The sequence below is a fragment of the Nycticebus coucang genome, chromosome 8, assembly GCF_027406575.1.
Source record: "Nycticebus coucang isolate mNycCou1 chromosome 8, mNycCou1.pri, whole genome shotgun sequence".
NCBI classification, from domain to species: Eukaryota; Metazoa; Chordata; class Mammalia; order Primates; family Lorisidae; genus Nycticebus; species Nycticebus coucang.
This window is the reverse complement of record NC_069787.1, coordinates 35,594,857-35,622,215: the sequence shown is the minus strand read 5'-3', so window position 1 is coordinate 35,622,215 and position 27,359 is coordinate 35,594,857. Positions and strand designations below refer to the sequence as shown.

Genomic DNA, 27,359 nt, shown 5'->3' with positions numbered 1-27,359 from the left:
AACCTACAAGATCCTGCATGGCCTGGCCACTGTATCTGCTCTTCATTCTCAGCTTGAGACACACTCCCCCCTCAGTCTTTTTGGTCCAAACACTGGCCTTCTTCCAATACCTTCTGATCTCCTCACTCCCTCCTGCCACAGGGCTCAGCACAGGCTGTCCTCTCCACCTACAGCATTCATCCCTTCCCCTTCCTCCTACTCACCATCAAGTGTCACTCCCTTGGGGATGCTTTGCTGACCTTCCTGACGGGGGCCAATTTCATGGCACCTGCCTTGCTTTAGCACTGTTCTCAGGTGTCACTTTTTGGGTGATTACTTCATTATTATCAGTCATTCCCTAAAATGATTTAGCTCCCTAAAATCAGGGCCTCTGATTTTGCTCATTGTTGTATACAGAGCCTGGCCCACAGTAGATATACAAATCATTGTTGAATGCATGAATGATTTAATGTCAACATACAGTGACACTGGGGAAAGGTTTTTCTAAATGTGCTATTGCGTAGTTGTCATTGAGTGAATGACAATAGTAACTGTGGATAAGTGACTGTTGCTTAGGAAGGAACAACACACATCAGGAGACCAGAATATGGGTGGCTGTACACAAAGCACCCAGGACCAAGCTCTCCACTCAGAAGGGGAGCCCAATCCTTCTGTAGCCCCAACATCCACCTTAGCACCTAGGAAGATGCCCAAAAGGTCAGTGGCACTTGGCTTTCCTTTATTGAGCTTCATTTCAGCTTGCACGTGTATTTCCAAAGAGGTCTTGTCAATAGCTTGCAATTCAAGATATTGCCAGTTTGGTGCCAATTACCCACCCCAATCCAACTTAAACAATTGAATTGGGAGGAAAAAAGAGGACAAACTTGGAGCTTCGACTACAAACTGAAAAGATGATGCAATTAATACAATATCTTTGATTGCCTGTTGTGAAATATTTGTAAATCAGAATTGGTAATAATTTTAACTCTGAACAACATATTCTTTGAAATCATTCATGACAGAGAGGAACTGTTTTGTATTATTCAAATGTGTAAAGTTAGAATTAATAACTGATAAAAATGTTCATTCTCATGTAATTTCATTTAAGAAATGGACTTTAATTCCAAAAACATTTTTTGGACACTTAACAAGTGCTAGATATTCTGCTAGGCCAGGGGTAGGAAAGAGGAAGTTAAACTGTATAGCTCTTGCTTCTCAGGGGCCTCAGACTAACAGAGGAGAAGCAATCATGGCAATGGAAGATAATATATGCCAGTTGCAAGAGCACATTGTGCAAAGTGAAACATCCTTCATCCTGTGATTGGGGATAATAATGGTGCAGAGTTTTCAGAAAATCAACAAGACCTCACCAAGAAGGCCATGAAAAGTCTAAGATAGCATAAAGTCCAGCTTCCTAATGTTACAAGTGAGAAAAATTAGAACCCAAAAGATGATGATCCCTTGTCTAATCAATGCCAAAACCAGATCTTGAACACAAAACTTTCATTTAAAAAGTTGTCAAAGGTATGACCAAGTCCTGCTATTCTTTTTTTTTTTTTTTTTTTTTTTTTTTTTTGTAGAGACAGAGTGTCACTGTACCACCCTCGGGTAGAGTGCCATGGCGTCACATGGCTCACAGCAACCTCTAACTCCTGGGCTTACGCGATTCTCTTGCCTCAGCCTCCCGAGCAGCTGGGACTACAGGCACCCGCCACAACGCCCGGCTATTTTTTTGTTGCAGTTTGGCCGGGGCTGGGTTTGAACCCGCCACCCTCGGCATATGGGGCCGGCGCCCTACTCACTGAGCCACAGGCGCCGCCCAAGTCCTGCTATTCTTGTTGGCTTTCTAAAAACTGAGTCTAGCCATTAGAGGTTGAAAAATCAAGCAAATTTTGATTTACGTTTTTAAGAAAGCAATGTTCATCTTGCTACCTCTGCTAGGGTCTTTTTCCACTCCTGAAATATCAGGTGAAATAATTTCAAAAAATGCAGATCTGATCTCATCATTCTCATTGCCTTTGGGATAACACTGGAGTCCTTTCTAAATCCTCAAAGGCTCAGTGTGCTGTGGCCCTGGCCCCTGACTTCAGCCACATCTTCCACCACTGTTTCTTCTTTTCCTAGGCTCCCTCCACACTGTGTTGCCTCTGGTTCTTCAATCATGCCATGATTTCACCCACTTCAGGCCCCCAGCACACATGTCTCTTCTGCTTACAAAACACTTCCTCCTTCTTCACTTCTGATTCATTATGCTCAAGCAGAACGTCATTACCATGACTGTAGACTAGGTTAGTTCTCCTCCTACTGCATACGCTCTAACATTACGTTTTATTGACTTACCTGTTTAATAACTGAATTCTGCACCACACTTGAAACTCCATGAAGGCAAGAACATGTCTCTATCATTCCTTCCTTCATGCATCCCTAGCCCTCAGCAGAGCGCCAGGATTCCTAGAGAGGTAGGCTAAGCTGCTGGAACAAATAAACTTCAAAGTCTAAGCATTTAACTGAAGTTCTTTTTTCTTTTTTATGTGACAGTCCAGGGGGGTCCAGGTCTGTGCCAGTTTTACTCCACACAGCCATGTAGAGACACAGGCTGATGGAGGCCCTACCACCTTCAACATATGGCTTCCTGGTGATTTCCATCATCAGCTAGAAAAGGGAAAGAGTATGGAGGAGCTTACGTGGAGGTGTTCACTTCTCTTCTGCTCCTTTTCCATTTGAAGGAACCGAGTCACTTGGCCACATAACTGCAAGGCTGACTGCACTTCATGGGCTAGTTGGCCAACCATGGTCAGCACTCTTTACTACTCAGCAAGGGAAAAAAAGGAGTTGGGTAGACAGATGACTGCTCCACCAGAATGTTCAATGAAAATTTACTGGAAAAAAAATAATGTTTAACTTATCATATTGCTTTGCTTTAGATGGTGACATCAAAACCTAAGCTCCCCAAATCATCATGTTTCTTTCATTTTCTTGGCAGTATTTCAGTATCCAAACAACTAGCTTCAATAAAAGGTAAGGCAAAAGGTGTATGTGTTTCTCCTCCACCCTGGTGACACACTGAGAGTTAAAAATGATAGGACATAAAAGATGTAAGGGACTTTTGGATAAATCACTAAACACTGTTGATGTTCTTTTTAAAGATTTGGGAACTGAGGCCCAGTGGTAGGAATTGGCTTATATAAACTTAGCCCATTAAAGGCAGAGATAAGATGAGACCCTGGGTCCCCTGACTCCCAATTCAGTGTTCTTTTCACTGGGATCCAGTTTCTTCTCCATAGGCAGCATCTTCAGGATGACTAGAGCAGGACCATGAGCATCTGACTCATAAGTATTCAGTAGAACTCAGGATGCAATCAACCCCCAACTGCCTTGGTGACTGAGTGGAAACCATAGCATGGCCAAGTGCTAAAAACAACATATTTGCCATTGGAATTCAGTTGTATAAGCTAAATATCTTTAGAACTTATAACGTTGCCATGAAAATAATGAATATAAGAAAAAAACACTTATACACTTGGATTATCATCATTTCCAAAATGTATAGTTTCACATGTTTGCAGAGGAACAAGAGTAGCTGGACGTTACCACCTGACAGTTGTGTCTCTGCTAGATGGCTAGCCAATCTCTTCAGAAGAGACTTTTTATGTTGGTATTTAAATAAATCTTCATCTTTATAAAAATGCTTTTACACTGGCTCAGCACCTATACCACAGTGGTTATGGTGCTGGCCACATGCACTGAGGCTGGAAGGTTCAAACCCAACCCAGGCCAGATAAACAACAATGACGCCTGTGGCTCAGTCGGTAAGGCACCGGCCCCATATACCAAGGATGACGGGATCCAACCCGGCCCCGGCCAAACTGCAAAACCAAAACATAGCCGGGCGTTGTGGTGGGCGCCTGTAGTCCCAGCTACTTGGGAGGCTGAGGCAAGAGAATCCCTTAAGCCCAGGAGTTGGAGGTTGCTGTGTGCTGGGTGAGGCAACGGCACTCTACCAAGGACCATAAAGTGAGACTCTGTCTCTACAAAAAAAAACAAAAAACAACAATGACAACTGCAACAAAAAAATAGCCAGGCATTGTGGCAGGCACCTGTAGTCCCAGCTACTCAGGAGGCTGAGGCAAGACAATTGCTTAAGCCCAAGAGTTTGAGGTTGCTGTGAGCTGTGTGCCATGGCACTCTACGGAGGGTGACATAGTGAGGGTGACATAGTGATTTTACACAATTACAACACAACAGACCTATGATTTCTGTTTCAACAATTTATGCAATTTCAGGTACTTTTGAGAATTATTCCATTGCATTTGTAACATAACTTCTCCCTCTGGGAGGTTGAGAGGGGGTTGTGACTCTATTACCACCACTGCCCACTGCCCCACCCTCTCCCCCATGCAAACCACACCAAAGTCCACAGGTATTCCGTGCCTGAAGAAACCAAAGAATAAACATGGGCCATCTTCCCAGAAAATATTTTATTTAATGGGGAATTAATTTTAAAGATTATTCATTGAAATCTGACATGGACAGAACATAAACTAAAAGTCAGTATGACCGCACCCTTTCTCTGTTGGCTACTTGGGCTTATGCCCTTTATCTTGTGGGAAGTAGGGACATGGTGTGAGTATATCTTTGCCTCTAACACCCAGGGTAGTTTTGCAGTGGGAAAGTTCAAGAAGTAGTGAAGTATTGGGAAAATTACTGGCCTTGAGAGTAGAGAGTGGGGACCTTGTTTTCAGTTCAGCTATATACTACGTATGTGAGTTTGACCAAACAACTTCTCTCCAATAGGTTTTTAATTCTTCATTCACAAAAATAACTGATAATAGGAAAAGTTCTAAAACAAATGTATTGAAATATCTTGCTATTTTGAGAATTGTGTTTCTATGCACACAAGTGTTAGAATTCACAAATCAAGTGCTTAAGGTCTAGTTCCATGTTCCAGGGCTGATGAGGAGGAACAGGTAGGGAATTGTTCTTCAGTTTATGTTAGCTCAGTTTAAAATGTATATACAGAGATCTATAACACTCCAGGGCCTAGAAATGAATGCAAAGATAAATAAGTTGCAATAACTGTCCTTAGGGAACATGTAGTCCACTGTGCTGTCCAAGATGGTAGCTACGCCATGTATCTACTTAGCACTTGAAATTTGGTTAATTTGATTTGAAATTAGTAAGATTTAAAAGACTTACGAGGGGAGAAAGTGTAAAAATAACTCGATAATTTGACTATTTTGATTACATTTTTATTTTTATTTTTTATTAAATCATAACTGTATACAATGATATGATTATGGGGCATCATACACTCACTTCATAAACCATTTGACACATTTTTATCACAGTGGTTAACATAGCCTTTCCGGCGTTATCTCAGTTACTGTGCCAAAACATTTATATTCTACATTTACCAAGTTTCGCAAATACCCCTGTAATATGCACCACAGGTGTGATCCCACCAATTCCCCTCCCTCTACCCACTCCCCTCTTTCCCACTTCCCCCTATTGTTAAGTTGTACCTGGGTTATAGCTTTCATGTGAGAGTCCCAAATTAGTTTCATAGTAGGGCTGTGTACATTGGGTATTTTTTCTTCCATTCTTGGGATACTTTACTAAGAAGAATATGTTCCAGCTTCATCCATGTAAACATGAAAGAGGTAAAGTCTCCATCTTTCTTTAAGGCTGCATAGTATTCCATGCTATACATATACCACAATTTATTAATCCAATCGTGGATTGATGGGTACTTGGGCTTTTTCCATGACTTAGCTATTATGAATTGGGTTGCAATAAACATTCTGGTACAAATATCTTTGTTATGTTGTGATTTTTGGTCTTCTGGGTATATGCCCAGCAGAGGAATTACAGGATTGAATGGCAGATCTAGTTTTAGATCTCTGAGTGTTCTCCATATATCTTTCCAAAAGGAATGTATTAATTTGCATTCCCACCAGCAGTGCAGAAGTGTTCCCTTTTCTCCGCATCCACGCCAACATCTCTGGTCTTGAGATTTTGTGATATAGGCTAGTCTCATTGGAGTTAGATGATATCTCAAAGTAGTTTTGATTTGCATTTCTCTGATGATTAAAGATGATGAGCATTTTTTCATATGTCTGAAGGCCGTGCGCCTGTCTTCTTCAGAGAAGTTTCTCTTCAAATCCCTTGCCCAGCCTGTGATGGGATCCCTTGTTTTTTTCTTGCTGATGCGTTTGAGTTCTCTGTGGATTCTGGTTATTAAACCTTTGTCAGAGATATACCCTGCAAATATCTTCTCCCATTCTGAGGGCTGTCTGCTTGCTCTGCTTACTGTGTTCTTAGCTGTGCAGAAGCTTTTTAGTTTGATCAAGTCCCAGTAGTGTATTTTTGAAGCTGCTTCAATTGCCCGGGGGGTTCTCCTCATGAAATACTCACCCAGACCAATTTCTTCAAGGGTTTTCCCTGCATTCTCCTCTAGTATTTTTATAGTTTCATGTCTTAAGTTTAAATCTTTAATCCAATGAGAGTCTATCTTAGTTAATGGTGAACGGTGTGGGTCCAATTTCAGTCTTCTGCAGGTTGCCAGCCAGTTCACCCAGCACCATTTGTTAAATAGGGAGTCTTTTCCCCACTGAATGTTTTTAATTGGCTTGTCAAAAATCAAATAGCGGTAAGTAGCTGGATTCATCTCTTGGTTCTCTATTCTGTTCCAGATATCTACTTCTCTGTTTTTGTGCCAATACCATGCTGTTTTGATCACTATCGATTTGTAGTAAAGTCTGAGGTCTGGTAGTGTGATTCCTCCTGTTTTGTTTTTATTTCTGAGTAATGTCTTGGCTATTCGAGGTTTTTTCTGATTCCATATAAAACGAAGTAATGTTTTTTCAAGATCTTTAAAATATGACAGTGGAGCTTTAATAGGGAGTGCGTTGAAATTATATATTGCTTTGGGTAGTATGGACATTTTGATAATGTTGATTCTTCCCAGCCATGAGCATGGTATGTTTTTCCATTTGTTAACATTTTCAGCTATTTCTTTTCTTAGAGTTTCATAGTTCTCTTTATAGAGATCTTTCACGTCTTTTGTTAGGTAAATTCCCAAATATTTCATCTTCTTTGGCACTACTGTGAATGGGATAGAGTCCTTAACTGCTTTTTCAATTTGACTGTTGTTGGTGTATATAAAGGCTACCGATTTATGAATGTTGATTTTGTAACCTGAGACGCTGCTGTATTCCTTGATCACTTCTAGGAGTTTTGTAGTAGAGTCCCTAGTGTTTTCCAGATACACAATCATATCATCTGCGAAGAGCGAGAGTTTGATCTCTTCTGACCCTATATGGATACCCTTGATCGCCTTTTCTTCCCTAATTGCGGTGGCTAAAACTTCCATTACAATGTTGAAAAGCAATGGAGACAATGGGCAGCCTTGTCTGGTTCCTGATCTGAGTGGAAATGATTCCAATTGGCTGTGGGTTCGCTGTAGATAGCCTCTATCAGTTTAAGAAAAGTCCCTTCTAGACCAATTTTCTTGAGTGTTCTGATCATGAAGGGATGCTGGATATTATCAAAAGCTTTTTCTGCATCAATTGAGAGAAACATATGGTCTTTGTTTTTTAATTTGTTTATGTGCTGAATTACATTTATAGATTTACGTATATTGAACCAGCCTTGAGACCCTGGGATAAAACCAACTTGGTCATGATGTATAATTTGTTTGATGTGTTGCTGGATTCTGTTTGTTAGGATCTTGTTGAATATTTTTGCATCTATATTCATTAGTGATATTGGTCTATAATTTTCTTTTCTTGTTGGGTCATTTCCTGGTTTGGGGATCAGGGTGATGTTTGCTTCATAGAACGTGTTGGGTAGTCTTCCTTCTTTTTCTACATTTTGGAACAGGTTGAGTAATATAGGTACTAATTCCTCTTTAAAGGTTTGGTAGAATTCTGACGTGAAACCATCTGGTCCCGGGCTTTTCTTTTTAGGGAGGTTTTGTATAGTTGATGCTATTTCTGAACTTGATATGGGTCTGTTCAACATTTCCACTTGATTCTGGTTAAGTCTTGGAAGGTGGCGTGCTTCCAAGTATCGGTCTATTTCCTTCAGATTTTCATATTTCTGAGAATAAAGTTTCTTGTAATATTCATTAAGGATTTTTTGGATTTCTGATGAGTCTGTGGTTATTTCGTCTTTGTTGTTTCTGATTGATGATATTAGAGATTTTACTCTTTTTTTCCTGATTAGGATGGCCAGAGGTTTATCTATTTTATTGACCTTTTCAAAAAACCAGCTTTTTGATTTATTGATCTGTTGTATTATTCTTTTGTTTTCAATTTCATTTAATTCTGCTCTAATTTTGGTTATTTCTTTTCTTCTACTGGGTTTGGGGTTGGAATGTTGCGTGAGATGTCCCATTAAGTTGTTAACTTCCTCTCTTTCCGTTCTCTTGAGGAAGGCTTGCAGTGCTATAAATTTCCCTCTTAGAACTGCCTTTGCAGTGTCCCAGAGGTTCTGATAGTTTGTGTCTTCATTGTCATTTTGTTCCAAAAAATTGGTGATTTCTTTCTTAATCTCATCTCTGACCCAGCTATCATTCAGCATAAGGTTATTTAACTTCCATGTTTTTGTATGGGTATGCAGATTCCTGTTGTTACTCAATTCAAGTTTTATTCCATGATGGTCCGAGAAGATGCATGGAATAATTTCTATTCCTTTAAATTTACTGAGGTTAGACTTGTGACCTAAAATGTGATCAATTTTGGAGTAAGTTCTGTGGGCTGATGAGAAGTATGTGTATTGAGTTTTGTTGGGATGAAATGTTCTGTAGATGTCTGCTAAATCTAAATATTGGATGGTTAGGTTTAAATCTAAGATTTCTTTGCTCAGCTTCTTTCTGGAGGATCGATCCAACACTGCCAAGGGAGTGTTGAAATCTCCAACGATTATGGAGCTGGAGGAAATCAAGTTACTCATGTCTGTTAGAGTTTCTCTTATAAATTGAGGTGCATTCTGGTTGGGTGCATAGATATTAATAATTGAGATCTCGTCATATTGAGTATTACCCTTAACAAATATGAAGTGACCATTCTTGTCCTTCCTTACTTTTGATGGTTTAAAGCCTACTGTATCTGCAAATAAAATTGCAACACCTGCTTTTTTCTGATTACCATTTGCCTGAAATATGGATGACCATCCTTTCACCCTGAGTCTGTATTTGTCTTTTAAGTTGAGATGTGACTCTTGTATGCAACAAATATCTGGCTTGAGTTTTTGTATCCAGTCAGCTAACCTATGTCTCTTTAGAGGACAGTTTAAGCCATTCACATTGATGGAGAGTATTGATAAGTCTGGTGGAATTTTGGGTATCGAGTTTTTCAAAGGTCCAGTGGACATTTTTAATCCTTTCGCCAGTGTGGAAGTTGGAGTTTGATCCGAAGTTTCTGAGTGAGTTTACTTTTGTGGTACAGGATTGGGTTGGTCACTGTGGAGGATAGGTCTGAGAACATCCTGAAGATGTTACTTATGGCAATTTCTTTCAACATATGAATGTCATTGAAGTATTTAATTTCTCCATCATAGATGAAACTCAGTTTAGCTGGATACAAGATCCTGGGTTGAAAGTTTTTTTGCTTTAGGAGATTAAAAGTTGATGACCAGCCTCTTCTTGCTTGAAAAGTTTCAGCAGAGAGATCTGCAGTTATTCTAATATTCTTACCTTTGTACGTTATAGTTTTCTTTCGCCGGGCTGCTTTGAGAATCTTCTCTTTCATGTTAACTTTAGTGAAGCTAATTATGATATGTCTGGGAGATGGCTTATTGGGGTTGAATCGTGCTGGGGTTCTGAAGCTGTCTGCTATCTGAATTTCAGATTCTCTAGGCATGTCTGGAAAATTTTCTTTCATAATTTCATGTAGAAGGGCCTCTGTGCCCTTGGCAGCCACTTCATCGTTCTCCGAAATTCCTATAACCCTTATGTTGTTTTTTTTTCAAATTATCTGAGAGTTCTCTGAGTGAGTGATCCGTTTTTGCTCTCCATTTCTCTTCCTCTTTGAGAGATTGGGAGCGTTCGAAGACTTTATCTTCAATGTCAGAAATCCTTTCTTCTGCTTGCTCCATTCTGTTACTGAGGGATTCTACTGTATTTTTCATATCTTTGAGGGCTGTAAGTTCTTGTTTCAGTGTGTCTAAGTCTTTGGTGGTTTTGTCTTTAAATTCGTTAAATTCTTGAGACAATTTTTGAATTTCTCCTCGAATTCCTAATTCCATTTTATTAATCTTGTCTGCAAACCAAATTCTGAATTTGACTTCTGACATCTCAGCCAGTTGTTTATGAATGGGATCTTCAATCACATCTGCCGTATCTTTTCTTGGGGGGGTTGATCTATTCTGGTTATTCATGTTACCAGAGTTTTTCCGCTGATTCCGCCCCATGGTTTACTCCCTTTGGTTTTTCCCCTGGGGTTTTATCGAGGGCCCGTACAGTGTTGTGGCCTGAGAAACTGGGGCCCTGTCTGGTGTGGTGGAGCAAAGTGGTTCTGTCTTGTTTTCAGCTGGTTTCTGTTCGATCCTATTGCAACTTCTACTCTGGCTTGAAGTCTCAGCTGTGTGGAAAAATCAGCAATTAAGTCACCCCGCCTGCCCACCTCTGGCCCCAGTTGGAAAAGGAGAATCAAACCTTCCTACTATCGCACACCCAGGGCACCGCCTGAAAAGTCCTCAGTCTATTAGCCCAGTTCAAAAGGTCCAAATCAACTGTCTCAATCGGCACTTGTCTCGGGTGGAAGGGTTCAAGATGTCTCTGGGAACTGGATCACAGGGGCCTGGTGACTCCTCTGACACAGCTCACCCCAGTGCAGCGTGGAGTCAGGAGGAGCCACCCAGCAAACAGAGCAGTCTGGGAAGGTTGACGTCTCCTTCCCCACTTTGCCCCTCCATCGGACCCAGTCACTGGTACCTCTGCAGATGGCTAACCCAGTTGCCTGCAGTGAACAGACACTCCAGGGGTTTGCACCTGCCTGAATCGCAAGGAAGTCTGCCAGGCCCCCGCAGACTGCCGCTATCTAGCAGGAGGAGATGGGGCCTGACATCTTTGAGTGTTTGATGCAGGTGATGGGAAGGAGGTGTTCACTCAGGCTTAGCCCCGTCCCTGATGGATGCTGCTAACAGAACAGAACAGAACAGACAACTTTGTGAGGTTCTGTCTCTGTTCCTGTCGTCGCCTACAGAAGACGGGCTGTTTTGAGTTCAAACATCTTTGCTGTTGGAGAATTGCGTCTGAACACCTCTCTGGGTCGGCCCCGCCCTGGAAGCTTCCCGGGTTTGTGATCCGTGTCGCCGGTGGCCTCCTCTGGTTGCCCAGGGAGACAGGGGGTGTGGCCTCAGAATATCCAGAAGTGAGCGTTCTGCCGTTAAAGAAAAAATGGCTGTTGATCTACCTCCAGGGAACTGCTGCTCTGGTGTGGTCACTCAGGCGACCCTTTTCTCCTCTGTCCCGTGCCCCAGAGTCAGCACTGAGCGGCCGCAGTTTGTGCTGGGTCCACACCCCTTAAGAGATCCCCCAAGAATCAGAACTCTTGGGGGATGGGCCCCCAGACCCCGACTGGGAGTGGGTGGGGGAAGCTAGAGTTTCTTTCAGTTTTACGCAATACTACGGTCCGGGGAGGGCTCCTGCACTGCACCTCAGGGAAGTGCCGCCAAGGCTTGATTTCCCCTCAGCAGAGTGCCCTCTCCTCGCTCACGTATCCCAGAGTCAGGGCTGACCTGACGCAGCTCAGGCACTGTGCACTCCCCTCGAGAAATCACCCAAGGAGCCGAACTCCTGGGGGATAGGCCCTCAGACCCCGAGTGAGAGTAGGGGTTCTCAGCTCTCAGCGGGGAGGCCAGAGTCTTATTCAGTCTTGGGCCCCGTATGCCCGGGGAGGGTTGGTGCACTGCACTGCAGGGAAGCACCGCAAGGTGTGACTCCCCCTCAGCCCGGTGCCCTCTCCTCACTTGCGCGCCTCAGAGTCAATGCTGACCAGTCGCAACTCGGGGACTGTCCACTCCCCTTGAGAAATCACCCAAGGATCCGAAGTCCTGAGGGACAGGCCTCCAGACCTCAGTGGGCGGGAGGGGAGCGCCGGGGATTCAGGGTTGCCGGCAAAGGATTCCCAAAGTTTTATTCAGCCCTATGTCCGGCAGGAGAACGCCACGGCACCCCAGTAGGGGAGGTAGGTCCAGTTTTTAGAAGGTCTCTCCCGTGGAGTGTAGTGGGAGGGCCTTTAATTTCTGCCCGCTTGTTCAATTGTGGGGCTCTTGAGCTGGTCTCATGGGGGAGGGGGACTCCCGTCCGCTTGGTGGTGGATTTTGTACCTTTTGTTTGCGTCCTTGTGATCACAACTTGCCTCAGCGGTGTTGATGTGCGTTCTTCAGCCTTCTCTCTTGGTGAGGCTCAAGTCCACCAGGATACTTACTAAATTCCTGTCCCTTAACTCTCCTTCTGGATGGGAGCCTTTGTTGAAAGCTGGCTTCAGTCCGCCATCTTGTCTCCCCTCCCCTTGATTACATTTTTAAATGACTTTTTTACATACAAAAGAGTAGTATTAAAATTAACTTGAGGTGGAAAAAGATGGCGGCTGAGTAACAGCTTCCCTGCAACTGGGCACGTTGAGTCGGGGAGATAAGACTCCAGGCATCTCTGGCTCGTGGGATCTGCCTATAATCATCCCTTTGAGGATACAGGGAGTCAGCAAGGGATTTCTGGATGCCAAGAGGAGGGCAAAAACAGTGGAAAACTGGCAAGTGCTTGCGTGTGTTCGATCAACCTAATCCCATGGGCACCGTAAGTACAAGCAGCAGTGAGACTGCAAACTGGAAAGGCCTTACTGTGAAATGTTTCCGTGCTTTTGGACTTGGCACTCAGTTGAACTGCCTTGGGGAGAGCTTGAACAGGAGTATGGAGAATTTGGGGCATTGTGTAGGGCCCCAGACTGAGCCACTGAGCCAGACGGAGCTAATAGTGTTTGGCTGTGGGCTGCAGGGAGCCATTATGAGAGAACTGCCCCGGCAAGCTCCGCCCTCAGGGTCGCAGAGCAAGGATTGGGCAGGAGCTAGTAACCTAGTGACTGAGCAGCCTAAAGGCGGGGACTGAGCTGCCTTATAGACTTAACCCTCAGGGGTATAGTGAGACCGGTTTTGGCACACTGGGGCGTTGGGCTGTTGCCCTGGGTAGAGTGCCATGGCGTCATAGCTCATAGCAACCTCAAACTCCTGGGCTTGGCACCACCTTAAGAGCTGTGTCGTGACCCCTGACCTACAACACACAGCAGCAGGGCCTCTGCATGCCCTAACCAGGAACTGTGGGAGCCGCACAACCCTGCATCATCCCTCCTGTACCCTCCCTGCCTCCACTCGGGCCCGCTCATCTGGCCAGGGATTCTGGTGGCCATATGCCCTCTGGAGCCCTCCCAGCCTCTGTGCAGAGCCCTTCTCCTGGCCAGAGACTGCTAGAGCCTTGGGCTCTCTGTGTCAAAGTCACTGGGCACCAGGCACTCCCAGAACCATACACACCACCTCTCGCCCTGTTGCTCACCCTCTGGAGCTGCTTCCACAACCAGAACTCCCTGGTTGGGGCAGCACCAGAGGAACTACACAGTGTCACTCCCTACAAAGATCCAGCAACAATAGAGTGATCCCGCTTGGGTCTAACTTTGGAGAGACACCTCCCCAACTCTGAGGACAGCCAGAGGCAACAGTGAAAAACAATCATGAGGTGAAATCAACAGAAAAACTCTGGGAATATGAATAATCGGAGTAGATCAACTCCCTCAAGGATCAATGGGGCAGAAACAGCATGAGATCCCATGCACAAACTAATAGCTAAGATGTCAGAAATCTAAATCAGAATCTGGATAGTAAATAAGATCAAATTAGAATTCCAAGCAGTAACCCAAAAGATGTCTCAAGAATTCAACAAATTCAAAGAACAATGACCAAAGATTTTGACACATTGAGACAAGAAGTTGCAGCCCTCAAAGATCTGAGAAACACAGCAGTTCCCTCAGTAACAGAATGGAGAAAGCAGAAGAAAGGATTTCTGACATTGAAGGCAAAGCTTTTTTCTTTTTTTTTTTTGTAGAGACAGAGTTTCACTTTATTGCCCTTGGTAGAGTGCCGTGGCCTCACACAGCTCACAGCAACCTCCAACTCCTGGGCTTAAGCGATTCTCTTGCCTCAGCCTTCCGAGTAGCTGGGACTACAGGCGCCTGCCACAACGCCCGGCTATTTTTTGGTTGCAATTTGGCCAGGGCCGGGTTTGAACCCGCCACCCTCGGTATATGGGGCCGGCGCCATACCAACTGAGCCACAGGCGCCGCCCCGAAGGCAAAGCTTTTGAACACTCCCAAACTCTCAAACAGGAAGAGAAATGGAGGGCAAAAACAGATCACTCTCTCAGAGAGCTCTGGGATAATTCGAAGAAAATCAATATTCGTCTTACATGGATCCCCAAAAGTGATGAAGTGGCTTCACAAGGCAAAGAGTCTCTTCTCCATGAGATTATGAAGGAAAACTTTCCAGACATGCCAAGAGATTCTGAAATTCAGATAGCAGACAGTTACAGAACTCCAGCATGACTCAACCCAAATAAGACATCCCCCAGACACATCATAATCAATTTCACTAAAGTTAATATGAAGGAGAAAATTCTGAAAGCAGCCAAACAAAAGAAAACCATCACCTACAAGGGCAAGAATATTAGAATAACTGCAGATCTGTCCGCTGAAACCCTTCAAGCTAGAAGAGGATGGTCATCAAATTTTAATCTCCTAAAACAAAATAACTTTCAAGCCAGGATCCTGTACCCAGCTAAACTGAGTTTCATTTATGATGGAGAAATTAAATACTTCAATGACATTCACATGTTGAAGAAATTTGCCATAACTAAGCCAGCTGTCCAGGATATTCTCAGACCTATCCTCCATAAAGACCAGCATAATCCTCCACCACAAAGTAAACCCACCCAGAAAATTTTGATCAAATTCCAACTTCCACAGTTGCAAAAGGATTAAAAATGTCCACCAGACTCTCGAAAGGCTTATCAATATTCTCAATTAATGTGAATGGTTTAAATTATCCTCTAAAGAGGTATAGGTTGGTGGACTGGATACAAAAACTCAAGCCAGATATCTGTTGCATACAAGAATCGCATCTTACATTAAAAGAAAAATATAGAATCAAGGTGAAGGGATGGTCATCTATAGTCCAGGCAAATGGAAAGCAGAAAAAAACAGGCATTGCAACCCTATTCACAGATGCAATAGGCTTTAAACCAACTGAAATACGGAAGGATAAGGATGAACACTTCATATTTGTTAAAGGTAATACTCAATATGATGAGCTTTCAATTATTAATATTTATGCACCCAACCAAACGCACCTCAATTTATAAGAGAAACTCTAACAGACATGAGCAACTTGATTTCCTCCAGTTCCATAGTAGTTGGAGATTTTAATACCCCTTTATCAGTGCTGGATAGATCCTCCAAAAAGAAGCTAAGCAAAGAAATCTTAGATTTCATCTTAACCATTCTACATCTGGACTTAACAGACATCTACGGAACATTTCATTCCAACAAAACTGAATACACATTCTTCTCATCAGCCCACAGAACATACTCCAAAATCGACCCCAAGCTAGGCCACAAATATAACCTTAGCAAATTTTAAAAAATAGAAATTATTCCTTGCATCTTCTCAGACCATCATGGAATAAAAGTTGAACTCAATAACAACAGGAACCTGCATACCCATACAAAAACATGGAAGCTAAACAACCTTATGCTGAAGGACAGATGGGTTATAGACAAGATTAAGAAGTAAATCACCAAATTTTTGGATCAAAACAACAATCAAGACACAAATTACCAGAACCTCTGGGATACTGCAAAGGCAGTCCTAAGAGGGAAATTTATTGCACTGCAAGCCTTCCTCAAGAAAACGGAAAGAGAGGAAGTTAATAACTTAATGGGACATCTCAAGCAACTGAAGAAGGAAGAACACTCCAACCCCAAACCCAGCAGAAGAAAAGAAACAACCAAAATCAGAGCAAAATTAAATAAAATTGAAAACAAAAGAATTATACAACAGATCAATAAATCCAAAAGTTGGTTTTTTGAAAAGATCAATAAAATAGATGAACCTTTAGCCAACCTAACCAGGAAAAAAAGAGTAAAATCTCTAATTTCATCAATCAGAAATGGTAATGATGAAATAACGACAGACCCCTCAGAAATTAAAAAAATCCTTAATGAAAACTACAAGAAACTCTACTCTCAGAAATATGAAAATCTGAAAGAAATTGACCAATACATGGAAGTACGCCACCTACCAAGACTTAGCCAGAATTAAGTGGAAATGTTGAACAGGCCTATATCACATTCTGAAATAGCATCAACTATACAAAATCTCCCTAAAAAGAAAAGCCCAGGACCAGATGGCTTTACGTCAGAATTCTACCAAACCTTTAAAGAACTAGTACCTATATTACTAAACCTCTTCCAAAATATAGAAAAAGAAGGAATATTACCCAACACATTCTACGAAGCAAACATCACCTTGATCCCCAAACCAGGGAAAGACCCAACAAGAAAAGAAAATTATAGACCAATATCACTAATGAATATTGATGCTAAAATACTCAATAAGATCCTAACAAACAGAATCCAACAACACATCCAAAAAAGTATACACCATGACCAAGTGGGATTTATCCCATGGTGTCAAGGCTGGTTCAATATACATAAATCTATAAATATAATTCAGCACATAAACAAACTAAAAAATAAGGACCATATGATTCTTTCAATTGATGCAGAAAAAGCTTTTGATAATATCCAGCATCCCTTCATGATCAGAACACTTAAGAAAATTGGTATAGAAGGGACATTTCTTAAACTAATAGAGGCCATCTACAGCAAACCCACAGCCAATATCGTATTGAATGGAGATAAATAGAAATCATTTCCACTTAGATCAGGAGCCAGGCAAGGTTGCCCATTGTCTCCATTGCTCTTTAACATTCTATTGGAAGTTTTAGCCATTGCAATTAGGGAAGAAAAGGCGATCAAGGGTATTCACATAGGGTCAGGAGAGATCAAACTTTCACTCTTCACAGATGATATGATCGTATATCTGGAAAACACTACGGATTCTACAACAAAACTTTTAGAAGTGATCAAGGAATATAACAATGTCTCAGGCTACAAAATCAACACCCATAAATCTGTAGCCTTTATATATACCAACAATAACCAAGCCGGAAAAACAGTCATGGACTCTATTCCTTTCACAGTAGTGCCAAAGAAGATGAAATATTTGGGAATTTATCTAACAAAGGACGTGAAAGATCTCTACAAAGAGAACTATGAAACTTTAAGAAAAGAAATAGCTGAAGATGTTAACAAATGGAAAAACATACTATGCTCATGCCTGGGAAGAATCAACATTGTTAAAATGTCTATACTACCCAAAGCAATATATAATTTTAATGCAATTCCTATTAAACCTCCATTGTCATATTTTAAAGATCTTGAAAAAATACTACTTAGTTTTATATGGAATCAGAAAAAACTCAAATAGCCAAAACATTACTCAGCAATAAAAACACAGCAGGAGGAATCACGCTACCAGACCTGAGACTGTACTATAAATCGATAGTGATCAAAACAGCATGGTATTGGCACAAAAACAGAGAAGTAGATGTCTGGAACAGAATAGAGAACCAAGAGATGAATCCAGCTACTTACCATTATTTGATCTTTGACAAGCCAATTAAAACATCCAGTGGGGAAAAGAATCCCTATTTAACAAATGGTGCTGGGTGAACTGGCTGGCAACCTGTAGAAGATTGAAACTAGACCCACACCTTTCACTATTAACTAAGATAGACTCTCACTGGATAAAAAATTTAAACTTAAGACATGAAACTATAAAAATACTTGAAGAAAGTGCAGGGAAAACTCTTGAAGGAATCGGCCTGGGTGAATATTTTATGAGGAGGACCCCCCCAGGCAATTGAAGCAGCTTCAAAAATACACTACTGGGACCTGATCAAAATAAAAAGCTTCTGCACAGCCAGGAATATAGTAAGTAAAGCAAGCAGACACCCCTCGGAATAGGAGAAAATATTTGCAGGTTATATCTCCAATAAAGGTCTAATAACCGGAATCCACAGAGTACTCAAACATATTACTAAGAAAAGAACACATGATCCCATCTCAGGTTGGGCAAGGGACTTGAAGAGAAATTTCTCTAAAGAAAACAGACACACGATCTACAAACACATGAAAAAAAAGTTCATCATCCTTAATCATCAGAGAAATGCAAATCAAAACTACTTTGAGATATCACCTAACCCCACTAAGAGTAGCCCACATAACAAAATCCCAAAAACAGAGATGTTAGTGTGATTGTGGAGAAAAGGGCACAGTTCTACACTGCTGGTGGGAATGCACACTAATATGTTCCTTCTGGAAGGACGTTTGGAGAATACTTAGAGACCTAAAAATAGACCTGCCATTCGATCCTATAATTCCTTTACTAGGTTTATACCCAGAAGACCAAAAATCACAATATAACAAAGACATCTGTACCAGAATGTTTATTGCAGCCCAATTCATAATTGGTAAGTCATGGAAGAAGCCCAAGTGCCCATCGACCCATGAATGGACTAGCAAATTGTGGTACATATATACCATGGAATATTATGCAGCCTTAAAGAAAGATGGAGACTTTACCTCTTTCATGTTTACATGGATGGAGCTAGAACATATTCTTCTTAGCAAAGTATCTCAGGAATGGAAGAAAAAGTATCCAATGTACTCAGCCCTATTATGGAGCTAAATTATAGCTTTCACATGAAGGCTATAACCCAACTATAGCACAAGACTATGAGGAAAAGGCCAAGGAAGGGGAAGGGAGTGGGAAGGTTAGGGTGGAGGGAGGGTAATGGGTGGGGCCACACCTATGGTGCATCTCAGAATGGGAACAGGCGAAACTTACTAAAGGCAGAATACAAATGTCTACATACAATAACTAAGAAAATGCCATGAAGGCTACGTTGAACAGTTTGATGAGACTATTTCAGCTTGTATATGAAACTAGCACATTGTACCCCTTGATTGCACTAATGTACACAGCTATGATTTAATAATAAAAATAAATAAATAAAATGAAAAAAATAATAATAAAATTAACTTCACCTGTTTCTTTTTACTTTTTTAATGTGGCTAACTGAAAATTCAAAATTATGATCACAGCTCACATTATATTTCTTTTGGGCAACACTGATCTAGAAGACAATTTAGTTAAACATGTTTTTGTGTGAGGATTATGGAAAGGGTATATTAGGGAACTGCAGAAGCTCAAAAGCGGGGTACATATCGTCATCTGGAGGTTTAGGGAAGAGTCCTACAGAATACATTGCCTGGATAAACAACACCTAAAGGTACTATCATGTGAAGCCAGAATGGTTGTGTGACCTTGGGCAAGCTACTTGACCTCTACATGCCTCAGTTTCTTTACTATAAAGTGAGGACAATATTAGGACCTCCCTCCTAGGGCTGATGTAAGCAATTAATGAGTTGCATCACATACATACATCCCATGGAGGTGTGGCTGGCATCCAGAGTGCAAGCTGCATAATTGTTCTTTATTATGGTCCTCCAGAATGCAAGTTCCAAGAAGTCAGAGATTGTTTCTATTACCACTTACTGCTCTACATCCAGAATTAGCACAGGGCCTGGCAATAAATACTTGCTAATAAATATGAGAGAATTCTGACAATCAAGTTTAAGAACTCATACTAGAAAAGGTGCTACCTCCCTCATTGCTGTTCTGTGAGAAGCTATGCACTGATGCCAATGCCTAATCCACCCTTCAAAGCAATTTTGGAACTATTTTTCTGGAATGGCCATCAAAGTTGTTATCATATTACCCTCGATGTCCTGAGTATCACCAAACGTCTTCCTTTTATTGTTTCTTTTATCTGTGGGTAAAGAAAAAAGTCATCTGGTGCCAGATCAGGTGATTTGGGAGGGTGTGCCAATACAGTTATTTGTTTACTGGCTAAAAACTCCCTCACAGACAATGCTGTGTGAGCTGCTGCATTGATGTGATGAAAGAGCCATGAGTTTTTGGCCAAGATTTTCAGTTCAGATTTTCCTGACTGTTTCTCTATTGATGTTTCCTTGGTCTGTTATGCTTCTCACATCAGTCAACAATTTTGACACACAAATGAATTTTTGCAATGTTTTTATCAGTTCTGCTCATTTGTCAGTCTCTGCCCGATCTCTCTTCATCAATGATACTTTCATTCCCCTCAGAAAAACATTTAATATATTTGTACTTTGCTGTTTTCCTCATGGGATTTTCCCTATAAACTTGGACTACATTTTTCCAATTTCTCTTCCACTCCTGCCAAGTTTAACAAGAAATTTATGAACGTTGGTTCATGGTTCTAATTCAAACTGTGATATTCTCATGACAGCACACAAAAACAGGCACAAACAATAATGAATGCCACTCAGCAAGACACCATCATGTGTTGACACAAACACAGATGTGAGACACTGATATGCCAAGGTTATGAATCCTTACTGAGGTGTTTGTACAGTGCTACCAATGTGAACACATGATGGCAAGTTCATGAACTTAATTGTCAGATCTCCTCCTTGTTGAATGTATAGTGTGTGTAACTACACACAGTTTGATATTATTAAAATGTAAATAGTGAGCTGGGAAATAGCAGAAGAGGGCAACATGGATTAACGCCCTCCTCTGCATCCCATTCCAGAGGCAAGAAAGACAATGAGCAGCACCAAAAGGGAAACAGCAATCACTTGCATTTTGAACTGCACTCAGCCCTTCACAATATGCTTTCACATACTAGTTCACAACCCTGCGAGGCAGACAGGAAGGAATTAGGAGGCAGCCTGTTGGGTTTATTAAGGAAAGAACCCAACCATAAAAATGAGATGCTACAGAGTCTCACCAAGTATCATCAGTGTTGTTAGGCTAATCAAAGGTCCTCATTCTCTTTTATTTTTCATATTTTTAGTACTGTTCTTGTCATGAGCAAATGCTATTTTATAGTCAGGGAAAATGCATGCTACTTTTAAAAAGAAATAGAGGAGAACAATGAGACGTTGGCTTGTCCAGATGGAGTTATAATTTAGAATGTAATCCGACCTAAACTTCAGCAGAGAGTTGGAAAATGTCCAGCTTCTACAAGGTTTTGAAGTTTAAAATCATACCTTTCCCAGGTCTTAGCAGTAGAACCTTTGTTTCACTCAATATATAGCCTGGTTCTGCTATAGTGAAAACTGAAAAGACCCACAGTCCCTCTCTTTTCTCATTCATCTTGCGTCCTATCCTTCATCTTCAGTTGAAAACTAGTTGCTTAAAACCCTTCCATGTATCCCTTCTCTTTCTATTTTAAGAAAAATCCTCATCCCTGTGTGTGGCTGATAAGCCCTGTATGAACTAGCCCCTGTCTACTTTCCTGACCAAACACCCTTGCAGCTCCCAGTCTCCAGCCATAACTGCCTCCTGTCAATTCCTCCAATATTCCAGCCTCTTTCTGACCCGAGCCTTTGCAGCTGCAGCCAGCTCCCTGAGCCTGGAACCCCCTGAAAACTCTAAATCCTACCCTCACCCTGATCCTTTTGCGTGGTCAGCTTCTTCTCATCCTCCTTGTCTTGGCTGAAATATTAATCTACTCACCAAGGCCTCCCAGACAGCCTATGTAAGTACTTTTTCTCCCAGACTGACTCTGGAATTTTTCCCCACAATTCTGTACCTCTTTGCTTGCTGCATTACAAGTTTCAAATACTGTATGTATATTATGTACATATGTAGACAAATAAACATCAAATACATACAAACAAATATATATGTATTCACACACATACACTCTTGGCTATTATTTAAGTTCTCCACTAGAGTGTAATATATATAAGGACAGAGACCACATATGGATTTGTTCCCTCTGTGCACTCTGTACCTTAGCAAATACCAGGCACAGAGTAAGTGCTCAATCCAAAAATCACATGATTCCTATAATTGAACCTGTAATTGAAACTATAATTGAACCTGTAAGTGTTGTACATTACCTGGGCTGAAAGCTGTGAGATTTTGTTTTTCTGTTCTTACTCATTCATGTGACAGCATTTATTAGCACCTACTAGGCAGCAGACATTTGTGCTGGTCACTGAGAAAACACAGTGGCAATTTTCCTCCTGGAGATTGCTTTCTTAGTTGGGGAGAAAAGCAGTTAAGCAGGTGATAACTGTTAGATGTGATAAGTTCTTTACTAGAGAATGTATTGGGAACTAAGAAAACATAGAGCAAAATAATTTTCTTGGTGGTACTTTGGGCATTTCTCTGTGTTCACTGGAACACACTGGAAAGGAATGAATTAGCACTGCCTTTTCAAGGAGCTTAACCCTGAGAGACCAGCAGAGGCATCACTCTGAGGCCACAAGTCAAAGACAGCCCTTATCTATCATCAGATCAAAGAGCTTGTCCTAGATGCCATTCTCCTTTGGCATACTGACATGAAGTGATCCTGTGTCTGAATTATAATATGAATTCCACAAGAACAGGACTTTATTTTATTTAGTGAGGGATTCTCAATGCCAAGGACTGAGATTAGCTTATAGTAGGTGCTCCATAAATAGTTGGTGAATAACTGAAAGAAATTTTAGGGCCAGAAAACCAAAACTTAGGAAGGTGAGTGTTTTCCTAAGTTCACATGGCTAGCAGGTGGTAAATCTCATCCCAATCCTTCCAATTCTAACATTCTCAGCTAGGGAGCAACAGGCCCAAGGATGGGGTCTGCTCCTCATAGTTCCTTTGGAAGAACATCCCTGTGTCTGTGGAAGGGTGATTTCTAACCTAGGATACTTTGCTGCATATTTCTCCTTTAAAAGCTCTGAAGAAGGGCTCAGATCTGGAAAAAGCCATGGCCACTGCCGCTCTGATTTTTAGAAACTCTTCTGACTCTGATGGAAAACTTGAAAAAGCTACTGTCAAAATTCTGCTGCAGACTCAATTTAGGAATTTCACAGAGGTAAGAGAACTAAGATGCATGAATAAACAGGGGCTCCCCCATCACAGACTTACCCAAACAGACAGCTAGGTCCAGCTCAACGTCCCCATTGTGATGTTTCACATATTTGTTGAGAGCCTCCCTCATGCTAGGCACTGGAGTTAATGCAATGAATAAGCAAGCAATCCAGCAAAGTAAAGGAATATGCTGGAAAAGGTAATCAGAAAATCTCAAAGGATGTGAAAGACTAGAGCGTGCCGTGGGGAATAAAACACAGAAACCAAATTGAGGCAGGTAGTCAAAGAAGGGCTCTTGAAAAATTAAAGTACCATTGCGATCTGAAGAGTGTGCAGGATCAGGTAGGCAAGGGGGAGTGAGAAAAGACAGCGTTCCAACCAGAGGAATGCAAAGGCCCTGGGGCAGGCAAAAGACCAGAGGGAAGGCACATAAGTGGTTGGGGGAGTGGGAGGGTAAGAAGCAGGGAAGGTCAGGCCTAGGAGGTGACTAGAAGTCAAATCTTACAGAGGCGTAGCTGGCGGGCAGGAGGAAGCCCAAATGGCTTCTAAGCCCAGGACTAGGAAATCACACCAGCTACAGCCCAAAAAAAGGCCTGGGGCAGGGGTGGGCAGGAAGGATCGGAGTCCTTGTGGGGAAACCATCCAAGCATGTGATGATGATGGCTGGGATTAGAGTGGTGAAGATGGAGGGAAACAGACAATGATGAGAGACATCAGGAACAGGATCTGAAAATGGACTGGCTTTAAGAGGTGATGGGCAGAAGGGCAAATGCTGGCACCCCTGTTTCTGACTTAGAAAAGAAACTGGTGGTGGCCCCATTCCCAGAAAAGGGAAATACTGGAAAAGAAACAGATGTGAGGTGGGATGAGGGTGGGTAGAGGTGGGAAGTTCCATTAGAATGTTCATTTTAAGATGTCCAAGAAATATTCAAGTAAAGAAACTCAGGCAGCCGCAGCATCCATAAGTTGGGTGGTGAGAACAGAGATCTCTGTTCAAATTACAGAAGTGGAAGTTGGCAATATATAAACATTACTGACCGAAAGGGAGTAACTTAAAGCATAGGGACATATTTCTCAAACTTCAGTCATTTGGATACCATTCCCAATCTTTCCCCCACATCTGCCTACAACCTGTATTATTGTCTACCTTGAAAATTTTTAATGTTTTTTCTATACTAAGTAAATTTTTACAAGGACACTTTATCACTATTCTAAGTATAAATTCACTGGGTAAAAGTGGAAGATGATAATTAAAAAAAAAAGATGAGTGGTAGTTCTCATTTAACATTTATTCTTGCATCACCTAAAATTACATTTCCATCCTATCAGCAGTGTGTGTTTAGTCTTTAGGAATTACTGACCTAAGGAAAATATGTAAGTAGAAAAGAGAGCCTTGTACTATGTTAAACCAGAAATATTTATTGGTAGGTAGAGCAAGAAAAAACACAGAGGCAATCTCTAAGCTTTTATGTGTGTTCTAGGATATTAAAAAGATGCTATTCTCTCTCTACATGCACACATATACATACATGCACACACGTATATGGTTTTAGTGTACTACAGTTAAATGAGATGTCACTCACTAAGGAGAGCTCGGTCAGGGTACAACTTCCTGTGAGTCAATGATTATTGCCAAAATGAGAGAAAGAGAGAGAGATTTTTCCATCAGAAAAATTATGGGAAAGATACTTAATTTAATTAGGTATCTTTGGGTAACAGGTAAAGGGTTATATTCACATTCACCTTTTTAAAATTTATTTTTTAATATTCCATATTAAACATGTATTATTCCTGAAATATTTTTTAAGAAAAGCTATTTTTCAGGCAGGAATATCAGGCAGAAATTAATAAGAGATTAAAAATTTCAGAGTATTTTTAAAGAAAACAGGTGGGTGAATAAACCCTATAACATTTGCCTGCATCGGAGGCTAAAGGAAAGGGCATATCCCAGAGAGAAAGGGGGCTTCTTACCTGGTAGCCTGGAAAATCCTCAGCCAGCTTTTAATAAATATGAAAATGAAGACCTAGTGGGTACATCATCTTGATGTAATTCAAGGATACCTGAGAACAAGAATTAAGGAAAGACACCCTCAACCTCACACCCCTCAGTGTAGGTTAAGCTCAAAAAGTGCATCCAGTTACTAGACCTCTCTGGCAACAGGCGCGCCCAAGCCTCAGTGTCATCCTGCCTTCTGCCTGAGATGAGAGGCACCAGAAAGCAGAGTCATATTTCAGGGACTTGTGGGGATGGTCTGTCCTGGAGCATTCATTCTCTGTGTCAATGGTGATAGTTTAGCTTCACTCAGCAAACAGGTCCAGACTGTTTAAATGACTGTCAGAATGCTGGCTTCGTCCAACTACCCCAACTCCATGAGATTCCCTAAGGCAGGTGCATGTTCAAGAGTCAAGGGCAAAAGGCAGCAGAGACCCACTTCATTCCTAATTGGGCTTTCTTCTAAATCCCCATGTGGTGTCCCCTGGCAAAGTGAGCTAGTCCTTTTGGTTAAGGCATGAGTTCGAAGGGGAACATCTCCTTTTTCATAAGCCTAAACATAATTTTTGGGATCTTATCACTGTATAAGTCAAACAGAATAAAATCAAGCATCTAAAGGCACTGCTAAGAAGATACAAAAACAAGATGGTAGGGCACACCCTAGGAAAGCTGGACTGCAGTCAATTCTGTGCTCTTATAATTTGCAGGAAAAAAGAAAGAACAAAAGACCTGCTCTCTACTCAAACCTTTGAGCAAACACTGTGCCATTCTGCTAGTAAAGTGGTCCTATTTCTGTCTTGGAATCTGACTCGTTCCAAATATCATTCAGCTGCCTTGAGGGTAGAAGATGGAGAACACCCTTCTCACTGATGAGAAGACCTCTCAAGAATAGCCAGCCTAGAGAAACCAGAATGTGTCTAAGCAGGTGGAAGGAATGTACCATCATTCCAAAAGTGACTTAGTTATTGCTGTGATTTTTTTTTTTTTTTTTACATCTGGCATATGGGTGAGCCTTTGGGTCTGAGCTAAATGCAAACGTAGTTCAGTATAATAGTGAATCAAATGACTAGCATTTATAATGTCACTGGGGAAGATATTTCACAAGCTATAGTTTGAAACTAAAAACTCTCCCCATTTATAGACTATTCAAATGTTTTCCTTCAAACTGACTATTTATGAGGACTATGAACTTGTATTTAATTTATGATCAAAGTAAATGCTGAACAACCTTTCAAATTCCAAATATTCTTTGAGCACATTTTTTCTATATTTCTGGATAACCTTAAGACTCAGGTGATAGATATATAATGAATACCTTCTCTAACATAAGATTATATTTTGAAATTTGAAGACATAACAATATCTGTATTGAAAGAAAGACAGGATCACTTAGCAGTTCAGAGCATGGGCTACAGAATCAGTAGACAAGGACAAATCTGGGCTCCACACCAAAAGCACTTGGCTGTGACAAGTTACTTAATTCTCACTAGTCTCTGATTGATACTGCATCTATAGAATGAGGATAATAATAGAATATATTCAATAAGGGCACTATGAATATTAAATGAAAAGATTTAACACAATGCTAAACTGGCAGCATTGATGGGAAGCAGATGTGTTATTATTGTTAATAATACATTTATTATTTGTTATAGTTTAGATGTTCATCCCCTCTAAACCTGATATTAAAATTTTATTCCAAGTGTTGGAAACGGGACTAAATTAGAGGTTTTCTTGTCATGGGGTTGATCCCTCATGAATAGATTGATGCCCTAGGAAGACAGTAAGTTCTTGCTCTGTGAGTTCCTGTGAGAAGTGATTGTTAAAAAGCACCAAGTACCACCCCTACGCTCTTGAGTCCTTTCTAGCAATCTGATCTCCACACATGCAGGCCCCCCCCTTCATCATTCTCTGTGAGTGGAAGCAGCCTGAGGCCTTTAACAGATGCAAATACTCAATCTTGAACTTTGTAGCCATCAAATTATCAGCCAAATATACCTTTTTTTCTTAAAAAAAAATGACCCACTCTCAGGTATTCTGCTATAGCAAAACAAAACAGACTAAAACATGATTGCTTATTATCTATAAACCTAAGATCTATACAATGAATTAGGTGTTCACTTATTCTTCGTTATTCTCACAGGGACAAGAAATGAAGCGAAAATACAGAGAGATCCTTTCTGAACTTGATGAGCACATAGAAAATAAGCTGGATTTTGAGGACTTTATGATCTTGCTCTTGAGCATCACTGTCATGTCAGACCTGCTACAAAATATATGGAGTGTGTAAATTATGAAATAA

The 27,359-nt window shown here is 41.2% G+C and overlaps 1 protein-coding gene across 1 annotated transcript; it reads left to right on the top strand.

Annotated features, from left to right (window-relative positions):
* Positions 1 to 586: 586 nt before the first annotated feature.
* SNTN (sentan, cilia apical structure protein) lies at positions 587 to 27,359 on the top strand. Its single transcript, XM_053598814.1, is given in 4 exon segments — positions 587 to 696; positions 2,963 to 2,997; positions 22,929 to 23,068; positions 27,201 to 27,359. Coding segments are annotated over 4 exon segments (444 nt in total).